The sequence below is a fragment of the Calonectris borealis genome, chromosome 1, assembly GCF_964195595.1.
Source record: "Calonectris borealis chromosome 1, bCalBor7.hap1.2, whole genome shotgun sequence".
In the NCBI taxonomy this organism is placed as follows: Eukaryota; Metazoa; Chordata; class Aves; order Procellariiformes; family Procellariidae; genus Calonectris; species Calonectris borealis.
Genome location: NC_134312.1, coordinates 217,901,591 through 217,925,809, shown reverse-complemented (window position 1 = coordinate 217,925,809; position 24,219 = coordinate 217,901,591). Strand labels below are relative to the sequence as shown.

The 24,219-nt window shown below is 47.4% G+C and overlaps 1 protein-coding gene across 1 annotated transcript; it reads left to right on the top strand.

Annotated features, from left to right (window-relative positions):
* The first annotated feature begins 328 nt into the window (after positions 1-328).
* DGAT2 (diacylglycerol O-acyltransferase 2) lies at positions 329-24,219 on the top strand. The gene is made up of 8 exons (XM_075140353.1): positions 329-469; positions 8,220-8,339; positions 9,390-9,497; positions 10,376-10,446; positions 17,418-17,622; positions 20,982-21,156; positions 21,747-21,949; positions 22,787-24,219. Exons 1-8 carry the CDS (start codon positions 430-432, stop codon positions 22,939-22,941), a joined length of 1,077 nt encoding a protein of 358 aa, XP_074996454.1. The 5' UTR covers positions 329-429; the 3' UTR covers positions 22,942-24,219.

The window sequence follows — 24,219 nt, the reverse complement described above, 5'->3', positions numbered from 1 at the left end:
ACCATCTCTTAAAACGCCCATCATCACTAATGGGGACTTGGGGGAATTTTCCCCCACCCTGCGATGGGGGGAAGGAAAACAGGGAGGGAAACACCTTGCAGAGGGTGTGGGGGTGCCCCCTTGCCTTGTTCTCCCCCCCACCCCCCTAAATCCCCATCCCACGCAGCAAGTTGCATCACCGGGACCAAGAGCTTTCCCCCCACCCCCCACCCCCTACCCCGGGCTGAGGGACCCAGGCGTCCTGCCGGGGCCCGCCCCTCCCCGCCCTCCTCCTCCTCCTCCTCCCCCTCCCCTCCCCCCCCCCCCCCCCGGGGCTATATAGGGATGCGCGGCCGGTGCTTCTCCCTCTCGCCGGCTACACCGGGACTGCGGAGCCGGGTCCTCTTCTCCATCCCATGGCCCTGACCGGGACCTGACCACCCCTCCGCAATGAAGACCATCATCGCTGCCTACTCCGGGGTCTTGCGAGGTACCGAGGCGGGGGGTCCCGGCACCGGGAGGATGCTGCTGTGGGGGAGCAGCATCCCCCGGTACAAGATGCAGGGTGGAGTGGAAGCATCACCGAAACGCTCCGTTTTATTTATTATATTCCCCTTCTTCTTCCTGCCTGCAGGAGTGGTTGTTTAAGAGGGGGAAGGAAGGGGAAAAGCAATGTGCAATGGCGGGGAGGCTGGCTGCAGCTTTTCTTAGGGGTGAGGATTACAGCTCTCTGCGCCAGGTTTTGCTTTTTAGCGAGCGTGGAGGCTCGGGCTGCTTTCCTGAAGCTGTTGCAAACGGCTCTGGTTTATCTAAGCGAGTTTGCACCCTGGCAAAATGTCGGTGTGTGGCATTTGCTTAGAAATGAGGCTTTTTCCCCCCCCCTTTGTGATGGCAGAAAGGAAAGTGTAGTAGTTTTATCAAGGCTGCATGGCTGTTGAAATTCACTGTTTGCAGCCCTGTTTTGTAGTACTTTATTCCCGACACCTACATCAATAGGAGAGGAAAAAAAAATGCATTGCTATTTATTGTTGCTTTGTAATGGGGAGTTGAAGATTCAGTGTGAAAGCAAGGTTTTTACGTTAGGAAGTACAGCAAAGAGTTTGCTTTTACAACCTTCCGTGCTGGTAAGTCACTTCCTCGGCGAGAGGAGCAGGTTGGGTGTCAGTGGCTGACACCCATCACGGGCAGAGCTGCTGCAGACGCTGAACGCTTCCTGCTGCAGGCTGAAACATGTAGGTTAAAGACGTTGGAGAGACAATATGGGAAATCCCAAATTGCAAGCTCCCTTGCGTGCTTGTAAAAGCAGCTCCAGGGATCTCGCAGGAATAAATTCAACAAGTCTAAATATTTGCTTAATAGAGCCTTGTACCCCTCCTGCAAGGGTGCTTGGCTAGAGAAGTGTCAGGACTTGCAAATAGTGGGGGTTTTGCAGGAAAATGCACTTGGACAACGATTTACCCTGTGCCTTGTGGAGGCTCCTTGAGTGATCGCTCTGTCCGTGTTGCAAAAGGCTTTCTGCCCTGAAAAAGCAAACTGATAATTCCTCCTGGGATGAAGAGACCTGTGAAATGGCTTGTTGATTAAGCAAATCTTTAGCAGAGCTAAGAGGACCTGAACCTGGTGAATTAACCCCTAAGCTCTTGCTTTCATACCGTGTCCTGCCCAGTCCTACTGGGCACCAGAGCTGCTGGTGCTCATCTCTGCCAGAAAGATGTGGCACCCACTGACATTAGATGGATCCGTAGGATCAGTTGTGAACCGATCGGGGAAAAGATCCATATGTCTTTCCCATGTCCTTAAAGTAACTTAGCTTGCTTATACAACTAGCAAGATGTCAAGTGATGCTTTGAGTTGAGAGAGGTCATTTGAATTAAAGCATGTGAACTGTTAAATTGAGAGTTAACTGCAAGCCAAGTACAGAGAATAAATCATTCAGGAGACCTATAAAATATGTAGGGCTGACCCAAGACCTCAGGGGCCACCTTGCTGGCGTTGGCATGTTAATGATGGATCTAGGACATGTGCATAATTCAAAATGGAGTGTGGTTTAGGGACAGTGATTGGCCTCATCTCTAGATAATCCTGCTTAGCGATGGAAAGCTGTCTTAACTCTCCTCAGGTCAGTTTTCCTCTGAGGCACCTCGTGGGGATCCTGCAGTGATATTGGTGCTTCCTTACTCATTTCTTCATGTGCTTCTGCCTGGGGAGACGGGAGATGTTGCCTTGGTGACTGCAGCATCCACCAACGCAACCCCTTGCCAGTTCTGTAGCCTGTCATGGGCAACAAAATGCAGGACCAGTTTCAAAGCCTGCCCGTTCAAAGCAAAAGCCAGGTTGCCTGCCAGAGGAGCTCAGACTCAGGCTGGGCTTTGGGGATGATGACGTGGGACCCTGCAGATCAAAGATGGGGAGAGGCGACGTGGTGTAGCGGTTCATGCACGGGACCTCACGTGCTGCTTGATCATGTTAGATAACTTCCCCCACCACATAGGATATTTAGAACAAACCCGCTAGCCTTTTTTTTCTACCTCCCTGACCGTCTTTTCCAAGTATCTTGCCTGTGCAAAGGGCTGACTTCCGTGGGGTGAGACTCTGAATGGCTCATACTGTCCTTTAGTCTTCAGTTGTCTTGTTTGCCTTGCATCTGGTTTTGTCCCAGCGCTCGTGAATTTGGCCGAAAGTCTGATCCTATTTAAAAACAAGCAAAAAAAAAAAAAAGGTGTAGGCATCTGCCTCCCTCTCCATCCCCGTGTGTGTGCAGGGGAACTTTCTTGGACACCAACCCAATATTGCAAAAATCAGAGCAGACCTTGGACCAATGCCTAGGGTTGGATGATGCTTTGAGACACTTTGGGGAGGAGGGGTTGTCATCTCCTCATCTTGACCTGACCCACTTTGGCCATAGGCAGTCCAGGCACTCCCCTCCTTGTGTTTGGCAGAGCAGCAAGGAGGTGTTCCACTCTCCTGAGGAAGGATGTGAGTGTGGCCAGAGCATTTAAGGGCTGTTCTTTGCTGAAGTATCTTTTCTCATCTCGTTTCATCTTACAGAAGCTCCTTCCCTCCTTTGTTTTGGCTGGACTGTGACTAAAAGCTTTAGGCAATATTGAACTTCCACAACATGGAAAGAAATTGTAGAATAGTTTGGGGTGAGGAAAATGATTTCACTCAGCTTTACCTTGGAGTTAATATTATGCTGCACCCGAGGTTTGGCAGACCTCATTTCTCTTTGGGGGGGACCTGGGGGCTCCTGTTTTGGGAGTACGGCATCACTGCTAGCTGTGTTGTAGCGTCTCCTCTTGACAAAACTGCCTGGGAGGTGTAGGTCTGGACTTGCTTATGACTGAGCCCTTCTTTTAGAGCTCCTACACTCCTCCTCTGGACACACCAATGAGATGTATAGGATGGTTCCCTTTCTCTTGTCTAGAGCTATTAAGTCTTGCTGACTTAAATCTAAAATTGTTGACTGGTCAAGGACATCTGGGTCTACCCTCATGGTTACCTCATTTTAACCCACATAGAGCCGTGACTGAAGGCCAAGTTCAGTGCTGCGAGTAAACGCAGATCTACCACAAGATAAATGTCATAACAAATTTATTTGCTATGCAGAATCCCAGCTCCCTTCTAATGGGGCAGAAATAAACGTTGTTGTCACATGTCCCTGTTAACTAAGTTGTTGACCTCCAGTCGTAGGCATTCTTTACTGCAGATAATACGGGATTATTAAGTAGTCTCCTGGGGCATGAGCAAACTGCTATACAGCTGTGTACAGGGCAGGATAACTATACCCCACGCTGGTAATTCGTTATTCTCTAACGAATGATTCACTATCTACTACCACTAACAACAAAGCTGGAAGTGGCAAGACCTTGTGCGCTGCTGCTGGGGCATCGGAGTAAACCTAGACACAGAATAACTCGTCTTGCTCAAGGGGTTTTCCAGACGTCACATTTAATGTGGCAGTTTGCCGTGCAGACTCCTGCTCTTGGATGGGAGGCTGCGTCCTCACAAGTATCCTAGTGTCGGTCTGTTTAATCTAGTTTTGTTATGCCTCCAGTGTCAGCTTTTCTGCCAAATATGTCGCTCAAAATGTCCATTTGCACCTTACGCCTTGGAAGGGTTCAGCTATACTACATCTAATTTGGTTTTCATCTAAACAAGCTGCGTGATGCAGTATAATTCTTGGCCAAGAATAAATATGCTAATTGTCTTGAAAAGGCAGCAGATGAAGCTTGGCTTTAACAAGCTTTTGGTGTATTTTTAACTATCTGTAACACTTGTACTTCCTCTCAGCTAATTTATTTGACTGCTTTTTAATTAAGTACTGTGGATTGGGTTTTCTGGTGTCCAAATGAGAAGTCCTGTTTACTACTTCTCCTGGGACCTTTGGGTCTATCTCCCTGCCTAGGTAAATCATGGTGTTTGAGCACTTTATTTGAAATAAACTGTGCTAGAAGTGCACCAGATGCTGTCCCTAGCTGAGTCTGTGTTGCAGGCGTGAGTCAGATGCTTGGTCAAACCCTTCATTGACTCCAGGATCTCCTTGGTAGCATCTCTTGCTCTTGACTCTGGCTGCTGGAATTAAATAAGTGTACTAAGCCCATCACCAGTTGGGGGACAGCTGGCTAATGTCCCTGAACTTCCTTGGAAGGCTGCTATCACTGAGCAGCAGTGAGATCTCCTGGAGAAGTCCCTCTTTGTCTTGGTAAGTAGCATCCTTGAGCCGTGCATGGCTTGGTGTAGGCAGTATCCCATCAATACTCCAGGGCATGAGCTGCAGTGTGAGTTGAGGGGCTCAGGATCTCATCTGAAACCAGGAAAGCTGTTGCTAAGATCTCTACTGTGTAGACATGGGTTGCTGAGGCTGTGAACCCAAACAGCCAGGCTGACCAGTTCTAGAACAGGTGTCCTGGAAAAAGGAGCAACTGGAAAACACTCCAGGGGCTGCGCTGGGTGGCCAGCGCATGATAAGCATCTATCTTCAGTAGCAGAAGATGGAGGTCTGTGTTTCTCCAGGACTCAAAATATTTCCTTGAGAAAAGGCTGACACAAATGGATACCCAAGGCTGGGGTATACAGTATCCTTCCCCTCAAAGTTAATCATAGGTATGTCTAATGGGCCTTATTAAACTTGGTTATTAGGCTAATGTATTCCCTGAAAGTTAGAGAAATTGCCTTTCCTATGCTTAATTATCCCTTGGGTTTTTCGTATGTGAACGATGCTTGGTGTGGCGAGCCCTTAAAAGGAAGGGTTTTCTTTAAAGAACTGAACCCAAGTATCAGTGTTGGGTAATTCTGCTGTGGCTGAGTCCCAAAAAAACACATTTCTGTTGACTTGTCAAAGCTCTCCTGCTCTGTCTCACCAGTAACCAGCCTGGTTCTCCAGAGCTTTCCCAAAAATGTCTGCTGGCTACTACAGCTGAAGGAGAAAGGAGGCAAGGCTTGCATGGAGGGTTAAATACACAAAGTGTTAAGTCTGACCTGATGAACAGCAAGCTCAGGACGGGCTGGAAATGGCTGTCTCAGCACTAAAATCCATAATTGCCCAGCCTGCAGTCGATGCACTGGGTCCATCTGGAGCACGCAGGTTGGTGGTGCAAAGGTAGACCATGCACTTCCCAGGTGACTCCTCTGCCCATTCCCACAGTCCTTTCCATTGCCACTGGACTTCTTGTATGTCCTTAACTGGGAATTAAATATTAATATTATTCAGCCCATGGTACTGACTGGCTTTTCTTGTGTTGGGAATCTTGATCTCTGTGAAGGATGCTTTTGCTTTCAGCAAATAACTGACCCAGGACACCACTTGTCCAAGGGCAGGTGCTCAGCTGCCTGCTCAGAGCCGTCTGCCAAACCTGTGCCTTCCCTCTGTCTGCAAGAGTTGAACGTTGCCACATAAAGCTTAATGCGGTTCGGGAAACAAGTTGACAGGTTGACTTATGCTACCCAATACCGGTCTATTTACAGGGCTAGCAATGCTTACAATTTGTTGAAGCATCTAGAAAATGCTGAAGTACAAATTCTCATCTGGAGGGATAAACAGTTGTTCTCTTCAGGGGAGGAGGGTAGGGATTTAGCTGATCCAAGGCTGGAGTGTTGGATTCATCAATCCAAAGATGTTTCGGTAGTGTAACTACAGGTGCTGGAAGGATAAGTTACATGAGGCTGGGCTTTTATTAGGAATCACAAATAACCTCTAAGATTTTTGGCTTATTTTGAGGGCATAAAGATATGGCCAGTGACACCACTATTGCTAAAAGCTTCCTTTAAACTAACATCTAGCAGTCCGCAGGCCACATGAGGTCTGTCCATGTGCAATTTTGTAAACCAGGTTTTTGGGGCAGCAAGTTCCTAGAGCTGCAGTAGAGGCTGCCCCTAGGCTGTGGCCCCTCAGCAGGAATGACAGATTTCTCTTACCCTTGGACAGGCGATTCAGAGTCTTTAAAAAAACATGGGGTGGAGTTTATTACTCACCCCAAATTTGAGCATTTACTGTCAAATGTGAAGAGCTGCAGCACGGGATTTCTGAATCTTCCTGCTTAGGTACGCTAGTGTTGCAAATCAGTGGTGGTTTAACTCATCAGCATCTTGCCCTGTCTCATCTCTGAGCGATACTCACAGCAGTAAGAGTGAATTCAGCAAGTACTGTGTTACCTCGCAAAGACCTGCCTTCAACTTGAGCTGCTGCTTCAGACTGGATTAGTGCTGTAGGTTTCAGTTTACTGGCAGTTGCAGTGACATGATCTATCCTTGACCAAAACCTGGAGCAGTTAATGCCCAACCCATTGCAAGGATTGTTCATTCAACATAGACTAAGCAGAGCCAAGGGCCTGGGCTGGGTGGGCTGGCTCTAGATTTAGGCTGCAGGGCTTGGTGTGGCTCTTGGCTGATGTCCTTTTCTAGCAGAAATGCTCAGGAAGGCATGTAGCTGTCAGTCCTAAGGACCATGCGCGGGCTTAACATTAAATGGCATTTAAGAGGGGCAGCAAAGGAGCTGCAAAACTAATAAACAGCTCTGCAGGTGCGGCTACTGTGCATTAATCCCATTGCCTAGATTATCAGCAAGGGCAACAGTTAGCAAAGACTGCAGAGATGCTTTGCATATTTAAAGGATGCGTTAGTGAAACCTGCTTTGTGGAGACTACCAAACTCTAGTACCTGCCTATATCTTGAGAAGAGGCTCTTCTCCAGCAGACTTGCATTCGACTAAGCGCGAGCACTTGCTATGGTATCACCACTAGCAGTGTCATGTCTTGCCAGCAACAGCAAGGACTGAACCCGTTCAATATAATAGCTGCTTAGCAGCGTCGCATCCCTTCTAATAACAGGCTGATCCTTAAACAGAAAAGGAAATACATAAACACAGCTCCTGGTTTGTTCATAGGCCAGCAGCTTGATTTGCATTTTAGCCAGTTATTAGGGTGCTTGTGAAATAAAGTAATGAAGAGAAGTGAAGGAAAACACACTTGCAAGTGCTTCTTTCTCAAGGTTGTTGAGCATAGCAGCAAATGCTGCAGTGGGTGGTTCCGCATATAGAAATCAAGTCTTTCACTTCAGTATCATACTTGGGTCTCTCCTCACTTGAATAGCTTAAGCTTCTAAGAGTGGCTTTTAACTCCTTCCTTCCTCATTTACTGCCTTAGGAACACTGATAGTTTTCCTTACCCTTGGAGCTGCGGATCCCTGGGGTCATGGGTTGAGGTGTTGTTCAACCAGCCCTTAGGCTGTGATGTGTCAGGCTGGAACGCAGAGCTTTCCTTGAACAGGCACGTGGGAGTTGTGCAACAGACCTAGAGAAGGGTGGACGAGCAGCAGTTCAGACCACAGCCTGGTGTGTGCTTGCCTGTGGTTTGGGACAGCTGATCTTTATCTTCTGGTGAACTCATGGATTTCCCTGTTATCAAACACCACTTCCAGGAACTGGCGGTTTGAAGCAGGGGGGTGTGTTAGGACCACGTGTTAATGTCCTCTGCACTTTTATGGTCAAGTGAGTAGAGGTTTGCTCAGGTGGGAACTGATGTCACCCATTAATCCCCTCCAGCACCCCCAAAACAGATGGATGTTTGCAGATGGTAACCTTCCAGGATGCCTAAACTCCATGGGAAACACTAGCCTTTGACAAGCCTTGCTCTAAAAGCAAACTGCATGAACATTGATTTAAAAACTCCTATTTGGAAGGAAAACATTGTTATTGTTGCTCAGTGTGCAAATGTAACTTTATTTCTATTTTTTTTTATTCTTAGGCACAGGATCGAGCATTCTTTCTGCTCTGCAGGATTTGTTCTGGCTGTCCAAATCCAAAGTAGAGAAACAACTCCAGATCATCTCTGTGCTGCAATGGGTTCTCACTTTCCTTATCATGGGTAAGTAACACCTTTTGGCTGAAAGCTAAGCTTTTTTCCCTTCATTCTGGAAGACTTTTAATGCAAAAATGTTAACTTTTACTTAAGCCTTAATTACTGGACGTGCACTGCAGCAGGACAGTTCCTTGGGAGTGTGGATATTGTAAAGCACACTTGCATACTTTGATATTTTGGCAATAAATGGCTTTACCTGGCTCTAGAAAAACATAGGAGACACGTACTATAGAAAGACGTACTGATGTTTAGTTTGTGTCTGTGTCTACCTTACAAATAAGACTGAAGCAATTGGAAACCTCTTACCTGACTCACTCTTGGGGAATGTCCACAGAGAAGAAATTTCTTAGAAGCAACTGGTAACTGATGCAACTGATTGCAACAGGAGTGCCTTCCTCTTGGCTTGGCCTCCTTCCAAGTGGTACCAGAGATGGACAAGAAGTGTTTGTGTTAGACCAGTAAAATAGTAAAGATGGTTTGTCTCTGGGTACTTCTGTTATGTGGAGCCTCAGGCTGCTCTGCTCATAGTATTGTTGATAATTAAACTGGAAAAAGATGCTGATTGCAGTCAGTCAAGCAAGTCTCGCTGTTCCTTCCCAATTTAGTTTGTGCGAAAATGGCAATATCATTTGTGGGCGGGCTCTCTGGCACCCTGGTGGGATGGCTGGCGTAGAGCTGGTGTAGTGTGTGGAAGATTTGTGTAGCTGTGGAAGAAACCCCTGGGTGTGGGCCACAAAGAAATCTTGATGCTCATGAAGTCTTGCTCTTGCCTGGTGAAGCAGCTGCCCTACCTGGAGATATTATAGAAGAGAGACCTGGAGAAACCATCAAGGGGAGGTTGAGGTACTTCAAAACAGGTAGCTTTAGAGGAAGCTGTCTCAGTCCTACATAAGGGGTTTTTAGCTAAATCCGATTTGATTGAGGATTAATGGCATCAGATTGAGACTAAGACTTCAGAACAGCGGGGTCAAAAGGCAAGGGGCTCTTAATGCAAGTGTAAATGCAGACCAAAACCTGATGCAACCTTGTTTTCTTCTCTTTCTTGGACCTATCCAGGTGTTGCTTGCACTTTAATCCTCATGTACATACTGTGCACAGATTGCTGGGCGATTGCTGCTCTATATTTAGCCTGGCTGGTATTTGACTGGAATACACCAAAGAAAGGTAAATATTGCAGAATAGATCCTTCCTGTTTAAGTGTCCCTGTCCTCATATTTGGACAAAGAAGCACTTCCTTATAATGGGTGACTTCCCTTCTTAGTGGGACTTGGCTGAATCACTGACCAAAAGCATTATTCAGTGAAGCATATAAATGTCAGCCCTCGGCACAAGCACTGACTGCAGGTTTTGTTGATGCTGAGGGTAATACAAGATAACATTCACTAATATCATGCCACTGCTGGCTTTTAGCAACATATTTATAAGGCTTAGGTTCTTTCTGTAGGTCAGAAAGACCTACGTAAAGATTCAAGATCTTGCTGTCCTCTCCAGTTCCTGCAAGGTTCAGATTATGGCGTGATTATTAAGATGTGGCTCCCCTATGGAGTCAGTGTTGCTGCAAATAAAGCAGAAAACTTTATTTCAGAGGACGCCCTGTAGAAAGCAGCTCTGAGAACCCACTACAGCAATGGCAACAAGCTTCGATGGCAACTCCTTTCACAGCCAGATTAGCACAATTCTCATTGCTTCCAGACCACTGAAATCATCCAGGACCTTGGCCTTTCCCAAAGGATGAATCTGAGTTTAACATGGAGCTGTTTCCAGCTTGAATTGTCCATTGCCCAACTACAACAGATTATCAAGTCAGATCCTACCCTGAATTTGTAGTCAGGCCTTAATCAGCTTGAAGTACCCCTCAGTCCTGACCATGGATGGTTTCACCCGATTTTAGTGAAAGATCCAGGTGTCCCACTTAAAGGAATGAAATTGTTGATTTCTCTAGTGAGACAGCAAACTATCTAGAGTCCTTGAGACTTTTTGGTGGGCACCTATGTGGAAAGAGCTTTAAAACCATGATTTTTTAAAATTTTCTTTCTCTTCAGGTGGAAGAAGATCCCAATGGGTGAGAAACTGGGCTATATGGAGGTACTTCAGGGATTATTTTCCAATAAGAGTAAGTAACAGTTTAACTCTATGCATTGGGACTTCATTGTTTTAGACTGACTTGTAATAACCCCTGTGGCGACGATGTTGTACCCACACTAGTCTATCCCTGACAGTGAACTGTAGGACATGGCTTATTTACCATTGCCATCCTCCTGCTTGGAGCAGCTGTGGTTATAAAATCTGAAATGCATCACCAGTGATGGTATCACGCTTTGAAGAAGCTGCTGCTTCTGATGGTCTCATCACCAGACTTCTGGAGGCAATCTACCCCGTAGCAGGAAGGCTCCCTGTTCATCTCTCCAAATTCTCTTTCGTGCTGCAGCAGTCCTGCGTTGTGCCTAGCCCTACCTCTGTTCCCCTCCTGTAAATCTAGCTCAGTTTTGCTCTGTTTTCCAGTTACCCCCGCGGGCAGCAGTGTGCTGGGTAAGAAGAGCTGGGAACCCTGTGCACCAGAAGTCCTACCCCTTCACAGGGAGCTGCGAAATCAGCTCTGAAGTCTAGCTGCTTTGGGGAAGGAGGGTTTCCAGCAGTGGGAATAGCTCTGGTTCTCCAGCTTGCTCACCTTCTGCTTGTATTTTCTCTGCTAGCTCAGACGTGTTGCAGACAAAGGACAGGGCTGCCAGTCTGCTCTGGGGACTGCAGAATTAGCTGAAGGACTTGGAAGGGAGCAGGGGCCAAATTCAGCGAGGAGGGAACTCGATCCTCTTTGGAAGGACACGCAGCTAAAAGAACTATTATGTAAGGCCGTTGGCAAGTTTTATTCAGTCTGAGCAAAAGGGAGGGACCTTGCCATGGCATTTGATAAACCACCCTGCCCTACGATAGTCCAGCCTCGGAGGGCAGTAGGGAATCCAATTCCAGTAGGAAGCCAAAGTGACGTAGACTGGATTCCTCCTTTGCAAAGTCACTTGAACTCGCAGGGTGCCTGAACATGCTGCTGGTGAACACTCTTGCCACATTCTTGCTGCTATTAATGGGTAATTCTTGGCAAATGGAGGTGTACATGGAAAAATACACTGCAACTGCACCGGCTGCAAGTGGCTGGTCAACACAGGTCTCATAGCTAATGGAGAACAGAGCATGCTCGAGTGTTGAAGGGCCTCAAATGGGTTGTCCTCTAGTACCAAGTCCTTAGTACTGCAACAAACCCTGCCTTCTTGATATTGCTGAAAGCTAAAATGGGCTAGTTTCTCCTGGGGACTTGATTCAAGAGGGTCACCAGTCATGGCTGGTCCCCTTGTTTCACCTCTCCTTTGAGGGCATATTTAGCCCCTGTCTTCATGGAAATAGGCCCTGCACCAGCCGTGCAGGTCAGATCCACTGTAGATTGTCAAAACAGGTGGGTTGTTCGAGTAGATTTAGAGATGAGATCAGGTAAATAAACTGAACTCTGCTGTTCTAGATAAATACTTGCTAGTTCCTGCAGTCCATCTGCGAGAACCTCTTATGGCTGTGATTCCTTTGTCACTAAGGGGGTAGAGTTGGGCAAGGTTTACGGAGCCCACTGGTAAATGGCGTGCAAAGGGCAGCACATGAGGGTTGACAGCCGTGGGGTAACCCCTGCACCCGCTATGGGGAACAGCCAGTTGGCTGCGTGTTTGTTAAAACCTGCTACAGGCATCATGGGGCTGTGAGGTGCTAGAGGTGGTTGTCTGCAATTATGGGTATGAATATTATCTCTTGTGAGGAGTGGTAGCAACCAGAACAGCTTGGGCTTGAACTTGCTAAGAGCACGGGGACTCCTTAGATAAACTCTTTACCTGCCTTCAGTCAAGAGGGAGACTGGTCTAGAGGTGGCCACTTGTTTAAATGTTCTGTCTGCAAAATTCACCTTGACTGGATCCTGAGTTGCCTGTGTGATGGCTTAGCGGAGCTTGCTTTGTCTCCCTGGCTCGTGGTTTGTTGGGGTAGTCATCTGCTGCACCTCATCCTGTGCCATGCGTCCGCTCAGCACTGCAAGGGCAGATCACACCAGTGACAATCTCACCAGTGGCACCTGCAATGCTAAACTCAGCTTTTGCAAGCTCTGCACACAGAGCTGTGCTAGCTGCATCCCTAGGTACCACCTGCAGCAGGATATTGGCTCAGACTTTACTCCTGTTCCAGAAAATAAATAGGAAGCAGTTTTGCAGACTTTTTTCCAAAATCCTAAGGCCACCTCCCCAGGAATAGGGACCCAACTCCCAGTGGGTGACACTTGTAGCACCAAAAGCTTAGGAGGGGAGGCCTCTTAGTATAATGTCCTCAGTGGCTGCAGTTCTGAAGGCCAGGGTTTCCTTGTACCTGGCTCTATCTTGAGGACGCAGGCTGGGTCTGGCCAGACTGAAACACCACCAGTATTGACTTCTGACACAGCTGTATGCTAGAACTTGTGGCTAGGTCTGCTGCATCCCCCCCACAGCTCTACCTGCTGGCATCAGGCTTTCTTTATCAGAGTAGCTGCATGAGAAGCAGGCTCTGCTCTGATATTTATGTTGATTAGGCTTGATCTCCACCTGAGTCAGCAGTGCCTCCCATCCTGAAACACCAGTAGGACTATTGTACCTGTATCTGGAGGTCGTGTTTTGTAATACCAGGTGGATTTGGGAACCAGCCTGAATCTGGCTCAATTCCTCAGCGTGAGCAGAGGTTGTCCACATTCACTGGGGCTTCATGCAGCTGCTCTGACAGTAATGAGCTATTTTAGGGCACTAGAAGCTTAAGTTTGTCTGCTGCTTAGTGGCTGGCCTTGCAAATAGCACTTTAAGCTAAGCAGTGCATGAAGCAGCTGAGGAAGCTTCCAGTGAGCTAAATCCTGGTGCTGAACTGCCAGGTAAAGCCCGAGCTCTTGCAGGGGTGAGCATGGTGCTGGGTGCCTGGCTGGACTCAACCCTGCTGCTGCAGAGGCAGGCAAGGTCCCAGCAGCCTCCCGAGCACACCCTGCTGATCTGAGGATGTCATGTTGGGACTGCCACAACCTAAAGGTCGTCTTTAGGTAAAGAATCCATCGCCTGAGCACGTGAGCACAGCTACTGCTTATCTCCATAGGCAATAGCACTTCAGATAGCAATGGCTGCAGACCTTTGGCTCACCTTTGCCATGCAGTGAGCATTTCAGATGTGTGCTGTGAGATGTTCTCAGTCTCCTGCTGAGATGGGAGAGTCAGCAGCGTGCCAGAGCAGGGGCTGTTGCAAGACAGTGACTTTTTTTTTTTTGCGGCATTTGTCTTGCACTCTGTGGCTTGGCTGGCTTCCTGGAAAAGCTGCTTCTTAGTTGTTGTTGTAGATGACTTACAGAATGGAAATGGAGGCTTTGGCTTCCTATGTGTGATGTAGCGTAGTGGTAATACTGAGAGCCTAGAGGGGTCTTCAGGTCCTGGCCTGCACTGCTGGGGAAGGTGAAATAATTTCTTCCATAATGCCTCTGGGTGTGATGCAGCTAATTGCAGTTGTTCGGTTGTTTTGCAAGCTTGTATGCTCACTACTGCTGCTTGAATCCTGCAGGGTGAGCTCTAATTTTTGCTTTCTGCATGCTTCTGTGGTCATTGTGCTGCTCAGCTTGCAGCTAGGCTGAGCACCCACCTAGACCACCCATTTTGATCCTGCCCTTTCTCCACACTTGAATGTGCTACTCATCCTGTTCCTACAAATAGAATCGGCAATACTGTTCTTTGGGCGTATCTGGCACTCAAATATTAACACTAGTTTTTTACCGTAATTGCACTGCTTTATTGCTTCTGTAGGCAGGCTTAGATCTGTTTAAAGAAATCTGTTATTACTAGAGCAGATGGATGGACCTTTGCTCCCATTGAAACAGGCTTGGTCTCAGACAGCAGCTGGGAACAGGCGTGTTTAATGCAGTGGGGCGAAGGTCCAGCTTCAGTCCCAGCGCTGTAATCATCCAGCTGGGATGCAGCAAGGACATGCTGCCTCTGTCTCCTCATGGGAGCACTGAGGCTTCAAGGAGCTGAGGGCTGTGTGGGACTGGAGAAGACCTTGAAGGCAAAAGGAAAAACCTGTTGGAGGTTCAGAACAGAGTTGCAGAAGTGTTGTCAAATGACAGCTACAGCAATTCCTTAGGCCAACCTGATAAGGCAGCCCAGCAGCTCAGTGTTTGCTTGTCAAGGGGGAGGGTGCAAGAAAGCTAGTAGTGAGCCATCAGCCTCCTAAGGAAAGCTTCAGTCTTGCTTAAGACTAGAAACAAGTGATTACAGCACTTCAGAAATTCCTGCTTCTAGATTAAATGTAGCGAGACATGAAGGCTCTGCCTTTGGTGTTGGCAGGTCAGACCCTGGGCTGAGTTTATGCATTAGCAGATCTAAGACCTGCACCACTTGCAGATAAATGTACAAACCTGTCTGATGCCTGGCAGTCTTTGGTTGCCCTGGCTTGACTTGGGTGGAGGAAGACATGTTCACCTTCTGTGAACCCATCTGTTGTGGGACAACCTGTGGCAGCCTGCATGGGATAAACTGGGGAAAAGCACATAAATATGAATGCCAGGCTGACTCAGACCTGTAAATCCCTGTTGCGAGCACTTGATTGAGTTTCCAGTGCTGCTCAGATATTCCTCTTCTTGCCACGAGTGGGGTGTGCAGGTGAGTTGGTTCCCTGCATACGCCTTGCCTTGCTCCTGCACTACTTGTGCAAGTGGTATGGGTGAGTGGGGTGGGTATCACCAACCCTCTGCCTCCATGACGGGAGGTCTTGGAAAGCAAACACAGAGCGATAAGGCTGCAGCTTGGCTGGGGCTCGTACAAGGTATGAAGGCAATGGGCTCCACTGGGAACTGGGTGTCCTTGCACGTGGTGGAGGGGCTGGAGCGGGCTGCTTGCCACGGCTGGCAGCAGGAGAACGGCATGTCTTCTGTATGAGAGCAGATGCGTGGCTCTGCCAAGCTCAGCTCACAAATGCCTCGTGCTCCAGAGCGACAAGGACAAACCCTCTGTTTCAGCCGGCTTCCCAGGTGGCCAAGGCGGCCAGCGACATCCTGGCCTGTATCAGAAATAGTGTGGCCAGCAGGAGCAGGGAGGTGATCGTGCCCTGTACTGGGCACTGGTGAGGCTGCACCTCGAATCCTGTGTTCAGTTTTGGGCCCCTCACTCCAGGAAGGACATGGAGGTGCTGGAGCGTGTCCAGAGGAGGGCAACGAAGCTGGTGAAGGGCCTGGAGCACAAGTCTGATGGGGAGCAGCTGAGGGAACTGGGGTTGTTTAGCCTGGAGAAGAGCAGGCTGAGGGGAGACCTCATCGCGCTCTACAACTACCTGAAAGGAGATTGTAGTGAGGTGGGGGTTGTTCTCTTCTCCCCAGTAACAGCGATAGGACAAGAGGAAATGGCCTCAAGTTGCACCAGGGGAGGTTTAGATTGGATATTGGGAAAAATTTCTTCACCAAAAGGGTTGTCAAGCACTGGAACAGGCTGCCCAGGGAAGTGGTTGAGTCCCCATCCCTGGGAGTATTTAAAAGACGTGTAGATGTGGTGCTTAGGGACATGGTTTAGTGGTGGACTTGGCAGTGCCAGGTTAATGGTTGGGCTCAATGATCTTAAAGGTCTTTTCCAACCTAAACGCTTCTATGATCTGCGCATGCTTCCTGGAGCCCTACGTGACCTCAAAGCTAGAGGAAAGTGTGGAGAGGGGTAGTCAAATTCCTTAACCCGCTGCTGCGTGACGCCTGTATTGCAGCTGCAGTCTTAAATAGCACAAGTGCTGTAGCCTCATCTAGGGACAGTGGTGGGAATCAAATTTCTGGGCACGCTGCTTCAGTGTGTCGCAATGGCACTTCAGCTCCCTGTAGCATGATTCAACAAAACGGACTTGCTTATTGCCAAAGCACTTCTTGGCCAAGACAGCGGGGTATGTAATGCTGATGTGACGTCTCGGAAATCTGCGTTTTTTCCTATAAGAGTTGACACAGAGCGACCTTTGCGTATACAATTTGAGGGATGGGGTGCAGTTGTTTAGCACCTCATGTTGAAGGTGTAGCTGGGGCTTATAGGTCCTGCCCCGGTCTAGGAGCTGTTGGGGTGTTGCAGTCAGCAAAAACTGGCACCACTGCAGCCTGAAAAAAAATCAAATTTGATCCCTACTTCTGGAGGGTGATGCAGCAGTCCTCCTGTTGTATACTTGCGGAGACCGCTTGTGTACTGCCAGGGAAGATGCTCTGATGCATGGGATGCTGCTACTTACAGCATCAAAAAAACCCTCTGGCAGCAGTGGTACCAGGGCATGGGTTGTGCTGTGCATGGCTGAGACAGCTTTGGAGTGTCCATGCTGTGCAAACAGATGAGTAAATCATTAAGAATATTGCACAACCCCAAACCAATACGATCACTGCTCCTGGAGCACGTCCTGCAGAAATCGGAACACTGGTGTGGATGGCTTGAGGTGTCTTGTTGGCTCTTTGGCATGTAAGCCAGAGCAAAACCTCTTGAAAGGAGGGATAGTTTCCAGTGGTAAGCCACCCTTTTGCCCATTTTCCCTCTTGGAGGGTGGCCAGCAGGCATATTAAGTGGTTGGGTCTTTTTTCAGGTATTAAGTAAACTTGCTTCTGTTACGGGACACTGATTTTTATTTTGTTTCCCCCTCATACTGGGATGTGAGCCACTAATGTGCTGAGAGAGGGCCTGGAAGGAGGCGTAGCTGTGGCTACAGGGCCATGAAGAACTTGTTTGGTTTGGGCAAGAGGCTTGCAAGAATACCTTTGGGAGGAGTAGGGAAACAAAGGGTACAGGCTACTGCAACCCAAACCCGGTTTCTGCTTGGCTGGCAGTCTTCTTGTGTCTAAGATCAGCCTGTTTATTCTGCTCCCTCTGCTTGGGGAACTGAAGTCTAAGTGGCTGCTCTCTGAAATCCAGGGTAGCCCATACCCCAGCTCTTAGGCTGTTCTCCCTGGTGGGAAGAGAGACAAAAGCTGGGGACTTTTTGCCTCTTTTCTCCATTTTTTTCTTATTACCTGAAAATATCTGTCTTCATATGAGCTCACTCTTTTCTTTCCTAGCTGGTTAAAACCCACAATCTGCTGACCACCAGGAATTACATTTTTGGGTACCATCCCCATGGCATCATGGGCTTGGGTGCCTTTTGCAACTTCAGCACAGAGGCCACGGGTGTCAGCCAGAAATTCCCTGGGATCCGACCATACCTTGCTACCCTGGCTGGGAACTTCAGGATGCCCATTTTGAGGGACTACTTAATGTCTGGCGGTAAGTGGAAGAGCACTTTGTTCCTCCTACTCATGCCCTTGCCTCTGACCTGTCTTCCCCTCTTTAAAGTGAAAAGCTGTGGCAGAAGCTCACGTAACCACTTCTCTCTGGTAGCATCACACAAACATTGCTTTCATATAGTTGTCAAGAGGAAGCTGCGAATAAATGTGACTAGTTTGGGCTGCGGGGACTGCTGCTCCTCGGCATTCATCCTGAACTCAAGGATACTCTTGTCCAAAGGCATAGTAAAGATATCCGGCATCTGTAGTCGTGGGTGAGGAAGATGGAGACACGGGAGCAAGTTGTCCCAGTTATCATTAGGAGGTACTGGTGGATGAAGAATACCTCATCTTGAGGTATTGAAATATTGAAATTTCCATATATATAATTCATATATATATGAAATATACCTTTATATTTCTGAAAATATAAAGTATCCATTAGCCTTTGAAATGTGAATACCATGGCTAGCTCTGCTCCTGGGCTCACTACCACATGAGCTGTCATGCATCTAGGTCTTATGGCAATGACAGATGCCCTCTTCACCCAACCACATTTTTAGGTGCCTGCCAGGAGCAAAGAGTCCAGGGTATCGCACAGTTTCAGCTGTTCAGAAGAGCCCCTTCCCTGAAAAGATGGGTTACAGGGAATAGGCAGTGATACAAGTTTGCTGAATGACATGAATAGGTCTGTTCTAATGGATTCCAGGATTTTAATGATGGAGGGCTTGTAGGTTATGTCTGGGCAGAGGAAGCAGTGTTGACAATCTCAAGAAACAGTGTTCTTGCATGGCCTGAGCTTCCTTTTCAGAGTGAGGATGCCCGTCGGTTAGGTAGAGATGAGGGAGTAACATTTAAAGACCATGAGTAGAACAGTCCAGTACCCTGTTTGCTGTTCCTGGAACAGATTCATCAATAAACGACTTTAAAACAGGAATCTTAATATAGCATTTTGACTGAATCTTGATTCATGGCTGGGGAGAGGATAAGAGTAGCTGTACTTGGCTCTGATTTGCTAGGTTTGACTGTTTCCAAGATTACGGCCTTAATTTGGTGAGGGAGAAGAAAACTAACTGGATTTGGTGCAGAAAAGGTGTTTGACTCTGCCTGGGAAGGGCAGTATCTCAAGCTGATTTCTGCCTTCCTGCACCAGATGAAAGTTGCTGTGTGAAGTCCATAATTCCCATAATTTGGGAATTCCACAGGACAACAGTGCACGAGAAGTTGGGATCTGCTTTCCAGTCTATCGTGTCCGTAAACTTAGTTCGTGTGTTGCTTAAGTTTCCACGGAGCATCAGCCTTTCTATATCTTAAAAAACCCATGTTCAATCTACTCAAGAGGACTGGTAGACAAATCTTGTGGCCAGACAGAGCTGCTTCCCTCTTTTTTTTGGAAGGAAGGTGGGAGTAGACATTAGCAACAACTGGCTATCCCTGAGCATTACAGTTAAATCAGTGGGAAATTCTGCTTCCTCTGTGCTTAGGATTTAAGCAAGACTACAGGTGTGATCTCTTGGACAAAGTTAACTTTCTGAAAGCCATAATTTGTCTTTGCTTTTCTATAGTGGAACTTAAGGGTCTCACTACAAAGGCTTTAACATCGCGTGGGAAGTGCTGATAGTTCCCTGGGCTCTTTGTTTTGTGGATGAACCACTTCAAGTGAAATCCTGGCAAAACAAAAAAAAAAACCAAAACCAATACACATACTTAGCTGGTTTACAACCAACTGTTGCATACTATGATGTTTTATAGCCTTCTAGACATTACAGCTACAGTAGGAATCCTCTAAGGCACGAGGAGACGGCCAGAAAATCCTATATACCGTGTAAATGTGCTAAAGAGCACAATTTAGCAATTGCCACTTGTCTGCCTGTCTTGGTGCATTTCCTGGAGGAAGGATTTCAATGCTCAGTGCTGCGAGCAGGCGTAATCTCCGTCTGCTAACAAGTGTGAAATGGCTGAACATAAATCTGTGCCGCCCTGTTAGCCAGGGCTGTGTAGTCAGTGAGCCTTGGGGTGGAGAATGGGAGAAGTACGAAGGCTTCTGTCTGTCCTCCAGAGCAGCAAGCACAGCCTGAGCTTTTTGAAGGAAACACGGTCAGAGAGAGATGTAGCTGTGCTGAAAGAAATGAGTTTTTCATCTTCAAATCCAGCTGGTCTGTCTCAAGTGAGGTCTGCTCCCCTGTGGTCTGGAGCTGGGATTAGGTGGTGACCTTGACGCTCAGATACACATGAAGGCTTGCAGACTTCCCCTTTATAGCCCCATGGAACCCATTCATCAGTTAGTTCTTGGTTTAAGTGATGACTACCATGAGATGTGCAGAATCAGCTTCTAAAATTAAATTGTGTAATACTGCCCTGCCTAGTGCAATGACCTTAAGTACTCAACGCAGCTCAGACGTGTGGATGAGAATGTAAATGATGGCATCTCGCTTCTCCTTGGCTTATCCTGGCCACAAATGTGAGGCATGAGCAAGCTCTGACAATAACTGTAGGATAAAAGCATGAGTTTCAGGAGTAGAGTATCAAACTTCTTAGCATTTTTAGAGCAATAGAGTAGAAATTAAAAGGGCCCTCTTTCATTGCGCTGAATGGTAAGATCCCTGGAGTGGAGCCTGATGCTTTAGGGCAGGGATTGCTTTGTAAAGCTGGAGTGCTGCCCTGTCCCTTCCAGTGGGGGATAGACAAAAAGACCTTCCCAGACACTCATCTCAGAGTATGGACTTACTTGAGCACCCTTCCTTCCCAGGAGAGCAAAGGATTGCGCTCTCACCGTGCAAGAGCTTGACATGTTAGTTCACGAAAGTTATTTTTCAAACTAATCCATAATAGATCTGCCTCTGGAAGGCTTGCCAATTTATTCCTTTTGTATCACTAAACCATCCTCCTAAAGGAAGACCTATTCCACTACTTGGTTTTCCTGAAGAACTGGTCAAATTCAGACTCTCATGCATCAAAATAACATAATTGTTTTGCTTCCCCCGCTAAGGATAAACCAGCTCCTACTGCAACCTTTACTTGGAGGGAGGATGTCTCAAACAATTGCCTTTGGCATCACTAAGAGCAGAAGAAAATCCTTGCTGAAGTCTTTGCTGTTAAGGCAACTTTTTGAGAGCTGGTGTTGGTGGAGTTTGTCTATGACCAAGTCTAGTGCTTCCAGGTCTGTTAACTGCTTGTTTAGTTGAGGAACAGGTTGCCTGATAATATACACAACCCTCTATGACCACAGGGAAGGTGGACAACTCTACCTGCAATCAAGGCATGAACTTTTTGCTATAAGTGTGGCCGGTGTCTTCAGGATCATTCAGGCTATTCTTAATCTTGCAGCTTGACCCTTATGTCTGTCTCTTGGATATGCAGGTATATGTCCCGTGAACCGTGACAGCATAGACTACATCTTGTCCAAGAACGGCAGTGGCAACGCCATCATCATCGTGGTTGGAGGGGCAGCAGAGTCCCTGAACTGCACCCCAGGGAAGAACTCGGTGACGCTGAAAAACCGGAAAGGATTTGTGAAACTGGCTCTACGGCATGGGTAAGAGGCAACCTCACTGCTAGAGCAGTACTGCTAGCAGACAGAAGGTGCTCTCATCCCCTGACGCAGCTGATGTCGTGGATGGAGTCTCCTTTCTGCAGTCCTGCTGTGTTGCATGGATATATACTGAGAGCATCAGACACATGAGCATCTCCTCTGTCTTCTGCCCCTGAGCAGGGGACAGGGGTAAGAAGCTGCTTGAGACAGCAGGAGGCTTCCAGGGCAAGGAGAGGCAGGTGTCAGTAACCTGCATGGGGCATCACCTATGCAGCCCCTGCGATCTCCAGAGATCCCATGTGTCTGAAATAGGGTGTCCATCAAAAATCAGAGATGAGAATATACGGAAGCATATTCAATGCCTGACTGGGTAGTGTTTCGTGGGCCCATTGTCAGTACAATTCTCCTCTTGCATGCCTTAAAAGTGTATCTACTACATCATGTCAAGTCTGTCTGACTTATGTCAGTACCTTGTGCTGCAAACAAAGCTCTAGCCAGTAAAATCTGCAAATGTGCAGCCTGAAAGAGTATGGTGCTGTAGTGTTGACTGCAGACCAGGGGTGTGAGGTCCTAACATCTCTCCATCTTTCTAGTGCGGACTTGGTTCCCGTCTACTCCTTTGGGGAGAATGAAGTGTACAAGCAGGTGATCTTTGAGGAGGGTTCATGGGGAAGATGGGTTCAGAAGAAGTTCCAGAAGCACATTGGCTTTGCTCCATGCATCTTTCATGGCCGTGGACTCTTCTCCTCCAACACCTGGGGGTTGTTACCTTACCCCAAGCCCATCACTACTGTTGGTAAGGTCTTCGTATAAACATGCTACGTGCTTCTCTTGGTAGTAGTTACCTGAGTCTATGCCATACCCCTGTTTCAGCTTGGTCTTGGAGTCTTGACTATAAAACTCTGTTTTCCCTTCTATATAAAACCTTCCAGCACAGCTGAGAATGAACTAGAATAGTTTCCAGAGGCTGCAAGCCTCCCGTCATGCTCTACTGCCAGCTAGTTTTGCAAGTGGGCTCTTTTGCGGGGGGAAAACCTTCTACCATCCAAACCTCCTGGTCTTGGATGGCTAAAGTCAGAAGCAGCCTGCCCCCCCACACCCCCCCACTACTAGGACTGACAGTGTGATGCTGTCTGATAGCTGAGTCTTAAAGCCAATCCTAAAATTTGTCTTTGAGTTTTCCAACCCAAAGCAGCAAGGCTTTGACGGAAAGAAAAAAGTGCTTCTTTCCTTTTGTGGTGTGTATAGGGGAATACATGAGAACTGCAGGTTTTAGTCTTGGTTCCTGTTAATTGAGGAGGGATTTATCACCCTGCTGTAAACAGAAGCAAGTGGGACTTCCCAACCACCTCGTGCAGAGCCTCTACTGCACTGCTGGCATTTGTGTAGCTAAAATGTCACGCATGTCACACTTGCCCTGGGTATCGCTGCAGATGCAATGAGGGTCCTGGTAGTGGGAGCATTGTGCTTTAGAGCAAAACTGGAAGGAATTGGGCAAACCTCTGCTATAATGGCAAGCTGGGGTATGCCAGGGTGGATGTGCTGAACGACCATAGCTGTGGCCATAGGGGACAAATCTCCAGGCTGTACAGGAGCATTCAACCTAACGTGGATTTTTCCCTCTTTTTATCAGTTGGGGAGCCCATCACCATCCCCAAAATCGATAACCCATCCCAGAGGGAAGTGGACTTCTACCACAGCATATATGTGGACTCCCTGATCAAACTCTTTGACAAGTATAAGTGCAAATTTGGTCTGCCAGAGACTGAGGTTTTGGAAGTCAACTGAAGGGATTGGCTCAGCAGCACCTCCTTCTTTCAGAATCAACACGTCTTCTCCAGAAGTCCAAGCTGTCATCGTGTACTTGAAAGCATGTGTGGGTCTATGTGTCTTTCAAAGAAAGTGTTTAAAGTATTGCTAGACCACTTTTAAAAATAAAAAAAAAAAAGGCTTTACTTTGGATAAATCCCATTACAAATGTCTTTCTGTCCAGAAAAGCACAACTCCCCATTGCTGTGAGGATTTGGATGGGGGAAAGGATTGCCTTTGTAATCTGCTATATAACGCTGTCGGATGGCCAGCAATGGATTAGAAGCATTCCTACAGCTACTGTACCCATTAGCACAAGCTATTTTGGGAGAGTAGGATCTATCTGGTTTTCAGTCAAAAAAGCAGCAGGTTGATTTGACCGGGATAGCAGTATTACAGGCGTGTTGCACAAGAGCCATGTTGAGACATGCTTCCATAGCACAAGGGTATTTCTGCTTTGGAAAAGCCCCTTCTGAAAGCACAAGCAGGCTGCCAGATCCCCCGGCGTGGCACCTACTGCGTGCAGTGCAGGAAACCAAAGGATATGAGTCTGGTGGACCTCGATCCGTACAGTGTGGTGGAAACTTTGGTGGCTGTAATTTCACCACCTGTATTTTGAATGTCAGCTTATAAGCAGGTCTGTCGGAGGTGCTGCTTGCACAGAGGCATGTAGCTGGAAATATGGGACTCCTTCATAGCCACAAAATTTCAAGGACAAGCTCTAGGAGCGGTGGGACGGTGCAATCACGTGGCTCTGGCGTTGCAGACCTTTAGGGTAGCCTACAGGAGTAAATGCAGTGGGACTATTCATGGAAGTGTTTCGGATCCCAAAAGCATTTGGGGAAAGCTAGGCGTAACTTCTGCCCAAAGATGGCTTTTTAAATATTCCGTCCAGTGAATGTAAAGGAGTAGCCTTTTCATGCATAGGATCTAAAGTGAGTGACTTTTTAAAGTGTTTATAAAATGTTTACGTGGATGTTAACACTGCTTGTAGTGAGATTTCTTCAGAGTACAACGTGTTTATGTATAAACCTGAAACACTGCACTACTTGCATGTCTGACCTGCCTTTTCAACGGTTCAGCTGAGTGTATTTTCAGCTCCAAAATGTGCCTTTCTTCCATGCAAGAGGACGGTACTTCACATTCCTGGAATCTTGCCTCTAAAGACAAATGTTCATCTGTCATATTTGATAGACTATTGTATTACAGAGTATCAATTTTTGTACAAATTTCTAGAAATAAACTTGGGCAAAAATA

Bases quoted from the DNA above. Each gene is read 5' to 3' on its own strand.
- DGAT2 (XM_075140353.1), top strand. From the start codon at position 430: ATGAAGACCATCATCGCTGCCTACTCCGGGGTCTTGCGAG. The intron at 470-8,219 runs GTACCGAGGCGG...TTTTATTCTTAG, and splicing joins CTACTCCGGGGTCTTGCGAG to GCACAGGATCGAGCATTCTT. The intron at 10,447-17,417 runs GTAAGTAACAGT...TTTCTTTCCTAG, and splicing joins GGGATTATTTTCCAATAAGA to CTGGTTAAAACCCACAATCT.